This window comes from Sphaeramia orbicularis, chromosome 4, assembly GCF_902148855.1.
Source record: "Sphaeramia orbicularis chromosome 4, fSphaOr1.1, whole genome shotgun sequence".
NCBI lineage: Eukaryota > Metazoa > Chordata > Actinopteri > Kurtiformes > Apogonidae > Sphaeramia > Sphaeramia orbicularis.
The window spans coordinates 39,258,995-39,276,416 of NC_043960.1; the positions used below are offsets into that span (position 1 = coordinate 39,258,995).

The 17,422-nt window shown below is 41.1% G+C and overlaps 1 protein-coding gene across 8 annotated transcripts in view; it reads left to right on the forward strand.

The window, feature by feature from the left end:
* celf5a (cugbp, Elav-like family member 5a) overlaps positions 1 to 17,422 on the forward strand; it is a 225,994-nt gene that overhangs the window by 117,280 nt on the left and 91,292 nt on the right. For all 8 annotated transcript variants that reach the window (XM_030132527.1, XM_030132530.1, XM_030132528.1 and 5 more), the window contains exon 3: positions 1,354 to 1,402. In XM_030132527.1, coding sequence (XP_029988387.1) covers positions 1,354 to 1,402 — 49 coding nt within the window. The remainder of the gene's footprint in view (positions 1 to 1,353; positions 1,403 to 17,422) is intronic.

Here is a 17,422-nt window from a genome sequence, read left to right on the forward strand (position 1 = left end):
CCTGTTTTCCTCCAAAGTCTTAGGTGGTGCTAGTTATTATTTACGATGGTTAAATTTATGGAATAATTTCAGTGTGGGAAGGTTACTCAGTTCCTCAAGGTGAAAATGGATACGTTTAGCACTTAATGAATCGGGCCTGGGCCTCTCCCCCATATATCAGCATGTTATTAAGACATTTTAAAATCCCATTACGGTGTTTCTCCTTGAACATGTCATGCTTTTATTGGACTGCCCTGTCTTTAAATCTGACCTTTTCAGCCCTGCCCTGGAACTGAACTGACAAAAGATACACGATAGAGTGACGGAACAAAATATACATATGTCAGATTAAAAATATCACCACTGCGCAGTTTTTAGTGATTTCAGTGAGATGCTTTGGAATGGCCTATAGTTTCAAGCAATAAAAAGATACTTTAATGGCAGCAACAAATGGTTTACTGTAAATGGCCGGGAGTGGTAAGAGGGTGGTTTTATGTTCCAGTAATCTTGTTATAAATTTGTGCCACTTTTGGCCCCAGTGTTATTAAAACGTGCATTTTTTTTTTTTTTGTGTTAAATCTCTTTGTTTTGAATCAAAAAGGAGGGGTGTGTGTATTTACTGACAGTTGGAGGGATATGTCCAATAATTGCTGCCGCTTTAACAAACATATTCTACATCTAAACTACATCTTCAAACTTTTCCTCCAAACAAATCTGACCCAAGTCTAGTAAAATTGCTCAGCTTGAACAACAATAATGAAAAAAGCAGGAAGTAAAATTGGGGGAAGGAGGCGAGCGTGACACAAAGACTGTGATGACAGAGGCATCTAATCCAGGCAATGCCATTCTTATCAGGGTCCAGTGGATTAGAGTGAGCCTCCTAACCAGAGAATCCTTCCTAGCCAGACACTCTCCACAGCCCAAGGGCCTGGATCAATAGGCCTGCATTGATCTCTCTCCTCCTGTGGCTGGATTCACTTTTATTAGGAGTGCCTAGGCCTCTCTCACTTAGACACACACACATGCGGCCTTGCCACCTCTCCATGCACCTGCCTTTGACAAACCAATGGATATCGAGATATATACACATAAACACACGCTCTTTTATGTGGGTATGTGATGTTGTTTTGTTTCCACTGAATAATGAACAATAGAAACACCATGGTGTCAAGTCAACTTAGCTGCAGGACAGTGTTTGAGTGTGCCTTCCAGCCACGGCACTTTGATCAGTATCGTAGAACAGCTATTAGTATGGGAGAAAGGCTGTTGACATCCTTGGTTTTTGGCCTCTTGTTGTGGCATAACAACACAGCTCACCAGCACTAACCCCCTCCTCTGTTGCTCTTTTTCTTCTTCTTCTCTCCCCTCCTCCAGATGACTCGCCCCATCCAGGTGAAACCAGCTGACAGTGAGAGCCGCGGAGGTAGTTGTCTCCTTTTCTTCATCATTTATTCATGTCTCTTTTTCATCTGCCCCATCTAGGCTAATTCTTTTCTTTCATTCCCTCTGATCTCATCTGTTCATCTCTCAAAGTACAATGTTTCTGTAGCCAACATTCTTTGTTTTTATCTCATCCCAGGTCCTTTTTATTCTGTTACTGCACCTGCATACATTATGGCAACATGTTTATCGTTATTTTTTACAAAGTTCTCAATAAGTTTCAACAGCGATGCAACTACATTTATGTATGTATATATCTTCATCAAACACAAATATATATGATGTCTCCTTGGTTTGCCTTGAGCATACATAATTTGTTGTATAACTATCTTAAATCTCACTTTCTCCATACCGTGTTGTAGTTTTTGTATGTGTTACTGTTTCAAATGCACTGTGTTTGTGGATTAATCTCACTCTTTCTTTAGCACAGTCTCATCCTGCTTGTGCCCTTGTACTGGCTGTAATTGATTAGAGTCTGAACAAGAGTCTGTGTTATTGAAAGGATGTGGGTCTGTGATGGGCTGTGCCGCTGCCCATTTCTCTTTTTTTGTTCCCTATGCCAAGTACATTATCGTTGCACTGTAAACGAGATAGTGATTAGGCTCGATACCAGAGCTGTAGCAACGCAGCGGCCCTGTTACAGCCCACACGGCTTGGTTTGTGTGCATTGAAACATGAGAGTAAATGGTATAGAGGGAGGGAAAAAAATGGAGCAGGAGCTCGTACAGCTTGCCAAACAATCAATAAATTTGCAGGGTTCTTGCCAAGATCCTCATTACTTGGCCTTAATTCTGTCGTCTTTGATCTCTCCTGTTTTTGGAGGCTTTCATTTACTCGCTGCCTATCTGCATATATGTTAATGGGATGAGGAGGCTTCCTCCAAGTCAGAGGCAGAAACAATGAACCCTCCGTGTTATTTTTTGGTGTGCATCTCATGTGTCACCCCGTAACAAAGCAAGTGCCGTCTTGTTATTTAAAGAGGGAACGCTGTTTTCAACCTTTCTTCATGCTGACGGAGAGAGAGTGAGAGATTTGGAAGAGAAAAACAGGCAGGGGGGAGAAAATGCAAGAATGATGCCAACCACATACAGCTGCCGTGCTGCACTTCTGAGGCTTTACCTAAAACCTCTGCCTGTTTTGGGTGAATTAGGATGGCTGGCCACTTGGCTGCCTGTCAAATGCACACAGTCTTCAAAGGACAGAATAACCCCCCGAGAAAGATGGAGGAAAGGCCAATAAAGATCACTGTCAGGCCTCCATTTTCTTTCTTTCTTTCTTTCTTTCTTTCTTTCTTTCTTTCTTTCTTTCTTTCTTTCTTTCTTTCTTTCTCTCTTCCTTCCTTCCATTTCTTTCTTTCTCGTTCGTATTCTCCTCCCTGCTCCAACCATTCATTCAGAGCATTAGAGGAGAGAAGTGGTGAGACAAGCAAAGGGGTCTTGTGCTGTCAAGATTGATGTCCCCCATAGCTCCATTGATTTTGCCATTGTGGTGCTGTGTGTCCACATTAACAATGACACTCAGCTGTCTCTTTACTTGGAGGTGAGTGGCCAGTTTTAGAGCTCCCAGGGCACTTTGGTCAGTATGGGGTCCCCTTATTGACCAGCTGTGGGGACCCTACTGAGGAACAAATGACTGATAGAACAGACCTGAGAGCTGCACATCATCTTAAATGAACAGGTCAGAGTGGCGCCGCTGGGGCCCTCAAACACTAGCATGACTTTTACGGGTTAGGAGGCAGAAGGGAACAAGGGAGAGAGGGGATGTGATAATCACTGATGGAGAGACCATCACTGATTTAATTTCCTCAAATTCTTATTCTGTTTTTACTTGGCCCTGCTACTGTTTTCTTCTCCTCCATGCCCTACTTCTACTTCCTCGCCTTCTCTTTAGTCTAAAAAAATAGAGGATTTTATCATGCTCTCTGAATTTTCTATAATTATTGCTCTGATTACTTCCCCCTGTCAAAACTGCCAAGATTAAATTTTTGTTATTTTGATCCCTATTTGCTTGCATTTGCCAGAATGCATATCAATAACCTTGTCAGTATGTCTCTGCATGGTGCTCAGGAGCTGAGAGACTAGATGCAAAAATATATTAATTAGCGTCTCAGTGCTAAGAGGGAGGCACACCAGGGACAGACCTGGACTGGCCTGCTCTCTCAGGGGCCAGACCAACGGGGGGCATACATTCCTCAGTGAACACACCACATACACACAATCACACTACAACACACAGTTATACTAATTAGTCCCTTAATCTCATTATGGGGAGGACAGTTCAGATCACCTGTGCCGGGTTGCCGTCCATTAGGGACAGACCTGTTACTGTGGTTTTATGCCTGCTGGACCTTCGCTCCTCTAAGAGACACTCTTTGCAGTTATTAAGACCAGAAAGGCCCAGACCAGCGTACTGTGTTCTCCCTTGTTACTGTAGCAGTGAATCTGCCTGCCGACAGTTATCAAACATGATCAACCATGCTTGTTGAGGCAGATTATATACGCGTACTGCTCTCTCTAAATATTTGATTACAAGTGGATATTTTACACAGGAGTCAAAGTTTCCATACACCAAACTACTAAGTAGCTTCACAACATGCATACACCACCTCTGTTGGAGAAATGAAAGCGAAATATTCGGTAGAGTAAATCCATCCAAACACTCCGTCAGCCCCTGCTGCCGCCTAACAAAGACACACTGTGAAATGAATATTAATGGCCAATCACCTACCTAATCTAGCAGAACAGCAGCCGTTACACATTGAGCCACCGGCACCATGAATGTCTCCGTCACTGATGACGTAGACCTTTCTGAGATGATCCTGTTGGGCAGACGCTTAAAAAGGTGCAGCGAGGAGGCAGCAGGGACCTGTCTCTCTCGTTTTCTCCTCACACATCTCTGATGTGAAATAGATTGATTTTCCATCACGCATGACACTGATGACTGGCACTGACTGCTGCTGATATTTCATTTTTGAGGGACTGTACGGTGCCTCCTTAGAGGGCTCGATGTCCTTACACAGGATAAATCAGCTTTAACCACTTTGATTTCCTCTGAAACCCTTTATCAGCAGTATCCCCTTTAGCATTCAGACATTACTACCTGCTCTTTCTTGCTTCATTTTTTCAGGCCATTTCATTAGAGTATTTCTTCTTATATCGCTTTCAAACACTATGGATGGGAATCACAATATGTTGCCTACAATAAATTCTGCAAATCTTCCTAACTTGGAAGTCACTCTTCTATAGTACACCATATCTGTGTGAGTTAAGAGTAAAAAATACTATTAAAAGCGAAAAGAAAGAATTGTGTAGTTTTACACATCATTGTGACAGTGTGACAATGTATGACAGCTGATTTAAACAATGGACTAAAAGTGCAGAGTGACTTAGTGAAATAGTGCCTCTTTAACTCACACACTTTAACTCACACACAGTGCCTGCATATACATTAGCAATATACAGTATATTAGAGGTATTGTGATACTGAAATTTTAGTTGACAGTAAATTATCAGTCAAATAATGCAATAATAATCAACCTTTTTCTGTTCATTTTATGCTACAAATTTTGAATGAATGTGGATACAGTGATAAAAATATGCCTTTTCTGTAACTGGAGATGATTATCACGATTATGCAAACTATATGTGGTTAGCTCTAATAACCAGGAAAAGGGTAATTATGTAATAAATGCAACAGGCCTTGCATCCATCTGCACATGCAAGAAGAAACAACCTGATATTTTTCTGTAACAATATTTTGTCCCAGTAAAACCAATGTCACAGGCGCGTTTCTGTATAAAGCTAGCACATTTTGTTCCTTCTTTGTCCATTTGTCCCTTCTCATTTCCTGGCTTAACCCATTGTCAGAGTTTTGAGCTCAGAGCGAACAGAGAGAGAGGAGCAGGCTAGCTGTCAGCTGGGCTCTGTTGGTGATGCAGCAGGCCTGCCTGGCACAGCTAGAGCTACAGCCCACTGAGGAGGCCTGGATTAGAAACAGGCTCTGGCATTATCGAGGCAGGCCTGCCGCCCACGCATACACCCACACAGAGAGGACAAACAGGCAAACACACACATACCCTTACGGCTCTGATACTCTCACATGCTCTCTCTCCCTCTCTCTCTCATGGAAACATGCAAGCACACATGGGGAAGTTGGATGTACGTGATAATAGGAACATGTGTGCACACACAGGAACATGTTCATATAGGCTGGATATTTATGCACACACGATACACTCACACACTGAATAGAATAGGTCAGTTTTCTTTTCATGAGTTGTGCTTCACATTGTGAGCCAGGCAGCAGTGTTGCATTGTGTTTGTGTGTTTACTTCAACTGAAGGACAATGAAAAGGTTTGCTCCAGTTCACTGAGATGTGACGGAACAAAGAGAGAGAGAGAGAGAGAGAGAACCAGAGAGAGAGAGGCAATAAGTTAAATGGAGAGCGAGGACAAAAAAAAGAAAGATTGGGAATCTAGATTGAGAGAGCAGGGCTACATGCTCTGTTGCTGTTCTACGCACAGTTTTTGATGATGAATTTATCTGGCGTAAAAGACAACAGAGTGGTCCATGTATTAAACATCAGTGGTGTTCTCCTTTCCTTGCTAGAGAGACAAGCTGCCGATGTCAGAGCAGCGCAGTAATGAACCAAGCAGGAAGGCCTCTAAGCTCCACTGATCCCCTTTAGAAAAGAGAGGAGGAATGAAGGAGAGAGGGGTAGTTAGGGGGAGAGGAATGAGGGGGAGAAAAGACGGATGGTGAGACTAGAGAGGTGAAAGAAGAGAATTTGTTCTGACACTGAAAATGGGAGAGAGAGGGTGAGATTGAGCAAGTGCAAAATAAACAGGGAAAACAAGGATGAAATGCCAAGAGGGAGGGGCAGCAGGGGCAAAGAAAAAAGCTGAACAATGTATCTTCTCTTTAGAGAGAAGAAAACTATAGATTACTGGTCACAATGTGCTTGGCTGGGCACAAATGGAGAGATCTTGAAATAGTAGGGAGCATGTTCTCAGGTTGTGGGGATCAGGGTGAGCTAATCCAACGGTAAGGCCTGCTCTGGGTCATACATTCAGAGCTCACACTCCTTGTCCAAATCCCCTCTAGTGCTCTTACACAAACAAAACTGATACACAGGCCTTTGCTAGCTCAGAGTTCAGTCAGCTAACTCCACTGAGCTGGCCCGGGATGCTCAGGTCACTCTGCCTGTAAGCTCTTAAATTTACCCTCACATCAGCACAAACTAGTTTATTTTGAAGGAGGGTGAATTAGGTTTGTGAGAGACAGACAGGAGGAGAGAAAGCCGGAGAGCAACAGACAAACAGAGAGAGAAAGAGATGATGAAATCATTTCTATAGGGATGTGCTTTGCTCCTGAGGGTCAGATTGTGCTGAGGCTGTAGGAGTTATGCAGAGTCAGTGGAAGAAGTAGATCACAACAATTCGCTAATACACTGGGTAGGTGGAGATCAATTAGCCTTATCTAACAAACTACTAATGATAATACCAATGCAAAAGTTGCTGACATAGCAATGAACAACAAGAGAGAGCAGAGTGATGATGTAATGAATTTAGCTAGTTGAAAGATGCAGTATTTCTGCAAACACAGTGTCTTTTTCCAAGCAAATACATTATTACTGCAACTTCTTTGGTACTCTCAGTCAGCACATACACAGATGGAAGGAGCAACATTTTACTGTGTAGAGAAAAACTCACAGGAGCACCTACAATGTTACACGTCACAAACTCCAGAATGACAGAAGTTTGCTTCAGTACCAAGACATTCAAACCTTCGCCCTGATAGTGTTTGCTGCAGGGCTATTTGTGTTTAATTTCACTGTGTTACTTTTGGTGCATTTAAACAGACTTTATGTATAATTTCTTGATCAAGACAGTAACCAAAGAAATAGTTGCATGACAGTGTGAACTGACGTAGAATCATGGGAGGTGTTTCCACTCCCGCTGCTGATGAATATCTAATGTGACTTGTAGCGATGTGTTTTCACTGTGACTCAGGAAACCAAGACCCTGGTGCTAAAAGTACTGAAGTCACAAAAAAAAGTCTGTTAAATATATTTATAGGGTGGACTTAGCTAAACAAATACTACATATTTATAAGCTCAACTTGAATTGTCCAAAATGTGATTTCAGCACTTTTAGCATTTGGGTCTTCAACTGAAACAGGGTTTTACTGGAACACTGATATGTATACGAGTCATAAAAAGAATGACAAAAATGTTGCATAGGCCTTGCTGGTTTTAAATATTTTAAAGGTACAATCTGGTGTATGCTTCATCACTTTTGTAACATGTGTTGGAGTCTGTGTTATGCTGGGTGGCAGTTGTTGTTGACCTTACCATACTTCCATTCTTAAGCAATCAGTAGCTCGGGTCGCGCAGTTTTGCTGCTGTTGTGGACCTAGAGAGATGAATTGAGGCACTCGAGAGTGAGCTTAAACATCAGCCTTTGTTTTTTTGTTGAATCAGGTCTCGTACATAGGAATTAATGGAAAGGCTGTTCTCATGGATGTAGGTAAACAAGATAGTCAGTGAAGGTGGTAATTTTACAGGTATGCTACAAATGTTTTAACCCATTTGAACTTAAAACAACACAGTTAACACATATACACATCATATATGATACACAGTGAACCTTTAATGTGGAAATAGTGCATATTATTATGCTTTTAACCTCTGCACTTGCCTGCAAATACGCAAACAGGCATAAATAAGGCTAAATACAATTCCTTTAAAAAAACATGCACACATCCTTTCTACTCCATCCCTTGTTCATTGTGAGGGTCTCGTAGCGTAGGCGGATCAGCAAAGGTTACTGTTGAACACAGAAAGGAAAGGTCAGAAATCATGTTTAGTTTTCCTGGGGCCGGGAGGTAATTCCAGCCAGCAGATTGTGTTCAGACGAGCAAGCAGGCAGGGCAGGCCAGTGGTGGAGATGCTCATGCAGAAGGAAGCGAGGCGGGGATGGGGACAAGGTTATCCAGTCAGCCACTGCCTCTCAGCCCCTCCGCTGTCACCCTTAATAACACCCTCTCCCTTATCACCGCAACAATCACCTTGAGAAACAAACTTGTCTTCTTTCAGAGAGGGATGGAGATGGGAAAGAGACGGCCCCTGTATGCATCTGGTCTGCCATTCTCATTACAGCTCCTCAACCTCTTTGGGGACAGACAGACTGCAGATCAATTTAGTGCTCAATTCTCTACACTTTATAATTCATCCTCTCCCTCTCTTTCTCTCCCTCTCTCTGTGGCTTTCTGTCGTTTTTCTTCTTGCCTTTTTTTTCTTTCTTTCTCTTAAGCCTTTGAAAATATCAAAACATGCAGATAATACATAGTAGTTCAGTGGATCCTGGCTTCTGTACTGCATGAATATACTGCTTTGATTTGTAAGTCATATAATAGACTGGAGTGGACTGTGATGCTATAAATGAGGTGGGTAGTATGTTATGTAAATGAATAAATATTTGACAGTAAAATGAATTTCGCATCACACCAATCTGAATCCTTTGTACTAATGTAAATTGTATTCATAAAAAAAGGATTTCTGTTACCTGTTTTGGAATTCTTAACAAGTGAAAATGAATGAAATGATTGATTAGAAAATTGATCGCTGCTGCAAATATTGTGGTACAACGGTAAAAGCAGATAATGTCATTGACCAACCCATCCTGGCGTGTGGATTTGTGCGTGGGCGTGTAAATGTGTGTGTGCATCTCTGTGGACTCGGTGCTCTGTGATTGCAGTGGAGCTGGAGGAGGCCAGGCAAGGACTCTGATTGGAGGACAGGGTCTGTGCAACCTCTGCCAAATCACTGCAATCACCCGTTTGCTCCTTCTCCCTACTTAATGACACCACTTCATAAGGAACCAGGCTCATCAAGCAGTTCCACCACACACACACACACACACACACACACACACGCACACACAAACACACACACATACCCGCACACATACACTCTGTGGGGTCAGGCTCGGCAGATCGGGCGGGGCGCAGCAGGCCTCCGAACAGGGAGAGGAGGTCCACCAGCAGATGGGAGGAGATTAAAGCAGACTGAGGATGCATGCACACACACCACTATAACACTCATACATCAAAGATACAGGCTCACTTCCCACTTTGGGTTGAGTAAACTCAGTTAGACAAGTGTCACAATGTGCAGTATTGAATTTGTAAAGTCTGTGTTTAGAGCAAACAGATTTATAACAATGGGCTAATTATTAATACCGACAGTAGAATGTAACGTTTTTGCTTGGGTAATTTTCTTCTGTCTCTTTTTTTGTGATGTGTGTTTTCTGCTCCACTTTTCTGTGGCCTTTGTTCCTTCCTTACACACTTTAAAAAAGAAAATGCCTTGTTTTGCTTCACTAAGAAAGGCAAAAAATATTTCAGAGCTTCAGTAATATAAAAACTGCCAGGAAAAAAGAGCCACAAAAAAGCACAATTCCTTCTTTTTGTACTTTGAACATCCATTAAGGTGCACACTGAGATGTATATGTGACTCTTAAAAGTCATGCTGGGGTTTCTAGTTGTTACTGCAAGCAAATGGTTGATTGTGAGTCAAAATAATAACTTCATGTGTGTGTGTTTTCATGTCCATGTTCTCTTTCAGTGTGTTTAATGTGAATACTGCAGTTTTAAATTTGTTGTATAATTGCTGTCATTTTTTTTTTTCTGCTGAAAATGACTTTTCATCATTGTTCATAACTGGGGACGTGAATAATAGAAGACAAGAGAAAAGAGCAAACCCAAGAGATGGAATGACAGGGCAATAAGTGATGACAAAGAGTGGGACAGGGAAAAAAAGGAAACAAGAGCTTTTACCACCTCAGGATATGGGCAGACACAAAATGCTTTCCCATCAGTATGAAAGACACCTCAAAATATATGCAGTAGCTTTTTATTTTCGTCCACACAATACAACACTTTGCAGTTTCACTCTGAAAGCCATCTCTAGATGAATGAAAATGCCAGCTCATAAATTTGAAGAGTTTTTATATAAAAGCTAGATTTTACACGTTAGTTGCATGCGTGATGACAGTAGTATATTTTATTGTGCAGGACCAGCAGCAGATATTTGAAGGAACGAAAGTTATGGGCAGAACAGCGGCGAAGTTACAGCTACAGTATATTCACATTCTGTACCTGCTTTCAGTGTCCAATCTAACATCTCCTTTCCTCCATCTCTCCATCTCAGCATATTAACTCCATTAGCCTCTTATATCACCCTCTGTCTTTCTCACTGTCAGTCATTGCCATTCACTCAAATCGCTGCATCATGCTACCATTTCACTGGAAAGGACACCAGCCCCAGCTAAATGATTCAAGATAGATATGGAGGCAGTGGATTAGATGGAGATAAGTACTCTAAAAGGACACGCAAATACTCCACCTAGTAGTTTATTCTATCTGTAAAATCATATATTATCGAAGACTTAAGCTATTAAAGGAGTGGCAGCAGACAAGGACACAGGACACATCAGTACGGCGAGGAATAGCGCTGGATGACGCACCTGTGATGCACCATTAGGGAATGCCAACGTTGGTTCAGTGGGCACCGTAAAGAGGCTTTTAAATTAGGCTCAGCCACGTCTCACCTGCCTTCGCCGTGTCACATGCTGAGACGACAAATAGTGCTGCAAGCATGCACGCACTGTGACACACAGTCCCATGATTACCCACCCGCCCACTCTCCATCCAGCTTCTTTCCACCTATCTGCCAGTCAAACGAGTACAGAGGTAATGGAGAGAGAAGCAGTCATTCTGGGGCTGTAAAATGGCAGCAGCAGAAGATGATTGGGGTAACCTTTGCTTTGGTGCATGAAGGAAGATCCAGCGTTTTAACATTATTCATAAGTATTTGTGTGTGTGTGTGTTTTTGAAGGAGCCCTATTATTACTGCAGGTTTACTTGAAATATTAGCATTGATGTGGTCATGCTTTGACTTCCCCGGCCTTGCCATGGTTCATGGTGCCTTTTTTTTTTGAGTTCTTAGATCTCATGCTGATATTTGCTCTAGGTTTATTGTATCCCCTAATGTCTGTTTTGTTTGCCTTCTATCCTTCCTTGCTGCTCTGTTGACTTTTCCCCTGGCCCAGTCTCATTGATGAGTCTATCAGGCAAACTGGCATTGTCAAGGATGATTGGCGAATAGTTCTCTGTGCAAAGAAGTTAATAAGCGTATCCCTAGACAGCCGAGTTCATAGGGGCTTGTGGCCAGGTCCAAACACAGAATAGACTCACTGCCTTTTTGCAATAAACATGAAGAGGAGGCCCAGCTAGAGAATACAAAGGCAGCTAAGGCCTCACTGGGAATAAGCAGAAAGGAGAATGAGTCTTCAAATGACTGCCTTACCTTTGGCTGTAGGAACTCTGACCTGACACTTGAACCAATTTTTACTTCAAAGAGCAATTTGACAGCGGAGGGAGTTATTGAGGGAGACCTGAGAGGCGGATCTGTCTTTTCATTGACTGATTAGCTACTGCGACTAATGACAGAGGTGCAGCAGCGTCTTGATACAGAAGAGGTCCCCATCTGGAACAGATGTTATTTGGTGGGAAACGATAACAGCTGAAGAAGCAGAAGCACCATCCGCAGACATTTTTTTTTTTCATTGTTATATTGCACATCTTCATCCTCACACTCCAAGCATTTCCCTACAGCAATAAACTTGTCACAAAACCCAAAACATAACACATCATCACCTGAAATATAAATAAGCCCATTCGTTACCTATTGATTTTCCTACCATTAGGGAAGCAAATGTCTTGGTTGTTGTTGATATAGAAGATATTGTTGGTCAATATTGTGTTGTTCTTAAAAGCCACAGGAGAGTCTTAAGAATTTCAGTAGGGGACAAAGTAAAAAAGGCCACTCTACAACTTTAATATTAAGAAAATCTCTTGACTTGTTCGGGGACATCTGCCTGGCATTAATGTTATCAGGGAATCAGGGAGCAGTGCAAGCACAACATGCTTTAGGGAAAGGTACAGCCCTCGACAGCTGCCTGCCTGGACTGCTGGCACACATCAACCTAATACGCTGGATTGGAAACAGGGACTGGTTCCTGAATGTTAAAGTGAAACCTTAAAGCACTGCTGCGACCATCCTGCACTGACTGTGGGAGCCTGCTTTTGCAGGGAGATTTGGCATCATAATCTGATCGGGTCTCTTAATCTATGACAGCTCAGTTTAACAAGACCAGTCTGACAGCAGGGGCAGCCGCCAATGACAGGGGGAACATGTTAAATCTGGGCCTATCAGGTTTGAGACAGGAGGACAGCGTCTTTTGGTTACAGTACTGTGTACCATGGGTGGAGTAATATAGCGGTGATATCAAGAGTAGTAGTTTCCTAGGTCAAGGAAGGCATGGAGGTTGAAATGCTATGCCAGTGCCAAAGTCACCAACTCATTGGCTGTCAGCCCACCTTGGATCGTCGTCATCCTGTGTCCTAGTATCCCTCCCCCAGTCTTTCCTTTATCTCTCCATCATCCTGTTATTTTATAATTCCAACCCCCAAGTATGTAGTACAATCAAGTTATTTGTCTGGAGAAATGGGATCCCTGCATGACAGTGAAACATGTTTTATTTTTTTGTTCATTTCATTCTGTTAAAACAAACAAAGCATTGTCCCTGCTATGATAATCCCCCCCCCCCCCCCCCCCCCGCACACACACACACACACACTTCAAGCAAGAACTTGGCATTAATACTCTATTATTATTTATCTAGTCTGAGCAAAGCAGTATTAGGGATGCACCAAACCATCTGTTTCAGTGCTGATATTGATACAAATACCTGGGCTTTGAGTATCAGCCGATACGGGGTATTGATCCAATACCCGTGTTTGATTAATGTGTTGTATGCCTCGCTGTGTTGAAGAGACTGGAATTATTATTTAAGTCAGGAAACATTAGGCTTAAACCTTGCTTTCTTGAATTTGCAAATAAAAATGTTACAAATTAACCCTGTAACGCCAAGTGTCTCATATTTGATACATGAGTTTTGAAGCCCTCTACATGATCAGTGTGATATTTTTTCTTGAAAAACCTGATGTATACAATTAGATACATGCAATACACAGATAATTCATGTAAAATCCAAAAATTGTGTGCAATAACCATACAATAAATAATACAGTAAACCGTGCGATAAACCTGTGGTATGATCAGCATGTGCACAGCTGTAAATAAGGTACATGGCTTTCTTGATTGTGTATATCTTGTTTTTGCACTTCCTTTGCTCTTGTGTGCTCTTGTTCTTTTGCTCTTGTGTGCTTTTGTACTTTGCTGTTGTAAACCTGGAATTTCCCCTTGTGGGACTAATAAAGGTATATCTTATCTTATCTTATCTTAATCCACCAGGGGGGAGGAATTTGTCCACCAGAGGCCTTTCCAGTGACACTACAAGACTGTCATTAATGAGGAAGGAGGCAGAACTTTGCCACTTTTGAAAAGGAATAACCAATTTGTTAGACATGTTTGTGTTATATTATGTTTTTGTTTGTTCAAAAATAATAATATCTGAGCATTGAGACCCGATGTATCAAATATGATACAAAATTAAAACTCATACAATTGATGGAAATTGATATTTGAAAAAAAAAAAAATTGGGGTTGTTCAGAAAGACCAATAAGGGCTCCAGTTATAAAGAGCTGGAGTTTTCCTGTCAATAATTTAATGGTTCAGGCTTTACAGTGTTAATAGATACACTTCACATACACTTGTGTGGTATCTTACATTGTTAATTCTGTATCATCTGCATAGAAGTAAGACTTTACATTAGGGCTGTGCAATTAATCGAAATTCAATTACGATTTCGATTATTACACACAACGATTACAAAAAATATGTAATCGAGAAAAAACGATTATTAATTTTGAGTTTTAATTCACGCGCACGCAAGCTACCATGAGCTGCTCTGCCCCGCCCCCCTCTAAGCTACAGCTGCCTGCTAGCCGGCAGGTCCACCCCAAGAGGAAAGTTGTACCTAGCGGTCTGGAAAAACGGCAGGAGAATCACAGCAGAAGTGCTTGGTAAACAAAAAAGGCAAATCAAATTCAATTGTATGGAATCACTTTGGGTTTGATGAAGAAGACGAAGAGCAAAAACACATCACGTGCAAAAAGTGTTTCGTAGTTGTGTCCGCACCGACCGGTAACACAACAAACCTTTTTAACCATCTGAAGTTGAACCACCGCCACCTTTATCGTAATCTTATGAAAAACTGAAACGCATAAAAACAACTTCGTCCGCAATGCAATCTTCAGTCTCCGAATCTCTTTATGCTGTAACTCCCGTATTAACCTAACCCTAACCTGTATAACCCTAACGTGCGTATTCTAGATAGCTGATGTAAACAGAGGGCCTGAACTGAAACCTCACGGCACGCCACTGAATTTACTGTTTCATACTACATTGAACATACTTGAATTTATAATTTGCACTTTACGTGAGGTTTTTTTTTTATTGCTACAGTTCTATGGCAAGTCTATAGCAGTTTAATTACAGTGCACTATTTCTTTACAAAAGGAAACATACTTGAATTTACAGTACACTTATTTGCATTCAAAGATTTTTTTGTTTCATACAAAAGTGAACATACTTTGTTTTAGTGGTTAAAAGCTTTATTTATGTTTAAAGAGTATATTTTACATTGCTTTGCAAGAAATAAATAAACACCTTTAAGGTTAACAAATAATCGTTTTTAATAATCGTGATTTCAATTATTGCTAAAATAATCGTGATTATTTTTTTTTCTATAATCGAGCAGCCCTACTTTACATTGTACTTTGGCATTATCTCAGTGCAAGCATTTACATAGTGAATAAAATGAGGATATGATTATATCCTCATGATGATGTGTCAGTGTTAAAATAATTAATCAGAACTAGTTGTAGGAAGAAACTAACAAAATTAGTCCTTACTTTGGCTTTGCACATATGTGGGTTTGTATGTAATGAATAGCAGTGGGACACAGTTTGCTGCTGCTCTGTATGAGTTTGACCTTATTAATGTAGTTATACTGATTTCAACATTTTACTGTGCTCTATCTTTATCTCCCTGTACTTTTTGATTTTCCTGCAGTATCTACCCTTGATGTAGTCACACCACATCGCAATTCCAGTGTGTGTATGTGCGTGTCTGTGCATGTGAGAGATTGATTGTACTTCTGTGTGATTCTGTTAGTAACCTCCTTATTAATGTCCTCTCTGTTTTTACTGCACATGATGAGGGCAAATTACCAATTTCCGTTGTTATCACACGGGCCCACAAACAGAACATAAAAAGCTGAGCCAAGCTACAGAAAGCTCCATCTCAGTATGAAATGAATGTGACCTACAACTGCAGAGAAGTAATATACAGCAACAGCACAGAGGAAACAAAGGGTACTGTCAAAATCCTGCGCTATCTCACCAGTGTGTCTGTGAAATCCTTTCTTCTCTCGTGTGAGCATGTCAAGCTGCTTTTGCCTTCTATCTGGATGACATTAATGAAAGGTGAAAGAGGGAATAATCAAAGATCACAATATTTTACCCTTGATACAGATGCATGTTCGTACGCTGCTGGCAGGAGAGATCTCCTTGCTGCTCAGCTCAGCTCTGATCTGACATTAGGATTCAATGCTACATTTCCCTCTCCTGCTCACTCGTCTCGCTTTCTCTCTCATTCCCTTGATGCCCTGCACTCCCCCATCTACCTCTGTCCACTCAGCCTTCTTGCCTGACTGCAGCTAAAGGGTAAATGTAGCTCAGGGGAAGTGCACTACCTCCACCACAAGGTCCTCAGGCCCACCATATGACCCGCACCTCTCAACATCTTGCTCTGGCACTACTCTTCTTCATCTTTGCTTTTTTTCCTCCACACCACATCTTTTCATCTCAATCCACCCCAGTGACCTCATCTACAGAGGCTGATAGACCAAACCTTTGAGAGTGAATGCTTCTGTGCCAAACACAGAACAGTTCAAAAGTTCACCCGTATCGAGAATGCAAAGTACCAATATGGCCTTCAGTTTCTTCACCTCATGGCTTTAAGAGTTATGCAGGGCATGCAAGCAGAATAAACATTCGATGAAAATCATTGTAAGCAAATATTTAACTAACATTTACTGGTTCCATCTTCTCAGAAGTAAAGATTTTCTCCTGTAATTGTTTAACATGATAGTCGCATAAATGCTTGGGTCTTAGATTGATGAAATCAGAGAATCAAAAGTTGCATTTGTAGAATATCACTCAAATTACCCATGGTGAAAATAACTATTAAGCATGGCAACACCACATGCCTATGCATTAGTGAGTTTTGAGTAATTTGTTTAAAGCTAAATGATTCAGATTTCTATTGACATTACTCTGTAATTTGCTGTAAGCAGCCTTTTACAGATAGATAAAAGTGGATTTCTGAGCATGTTTGGCACTAGCTTTAGTAGTAAATCATAACCAATGTTACAATATATAAGAGCACAAAATAGTAAACAGCCCTATTCCTAATACGGTCCACATTATAAATTTGAACATCCTTAACCCAGAAAGACCCAGTGCTACTTTTGTGGCAGTTCCCAAATAATTTTTTCTCTCTTTTTAACCTTTCTTAAGTGATTTATCATCATTCATTATAACATCCTCTGTATTTTACATTTTTTTCCAGTGAAAATCAAGTATTTTCCTATATTTCATTTACTGACCATATAGATGTTCATAAAAGCTCAGATTAAAGTTCATTGTTATTATATCAGAAACAGAGACAACTAAAGAAAAAGTTACTTTTTCCAACCAAATCTATCATTAACTGACCATAAACCAAGTGTCTCCACCCACTGTCACTGATCAAACTCCATGGGTTTTACTGGTGAATCAGTGTTGTAGAAGATGATGGTGTTTCCACGGTAAGTGTGGAGCCTCTGAACGTCCAAATGGGGCATATCTGATCACCATGAAAAGATGACAAACTGCATTTTACACCAATCATTTACATGTATTAATAGGATT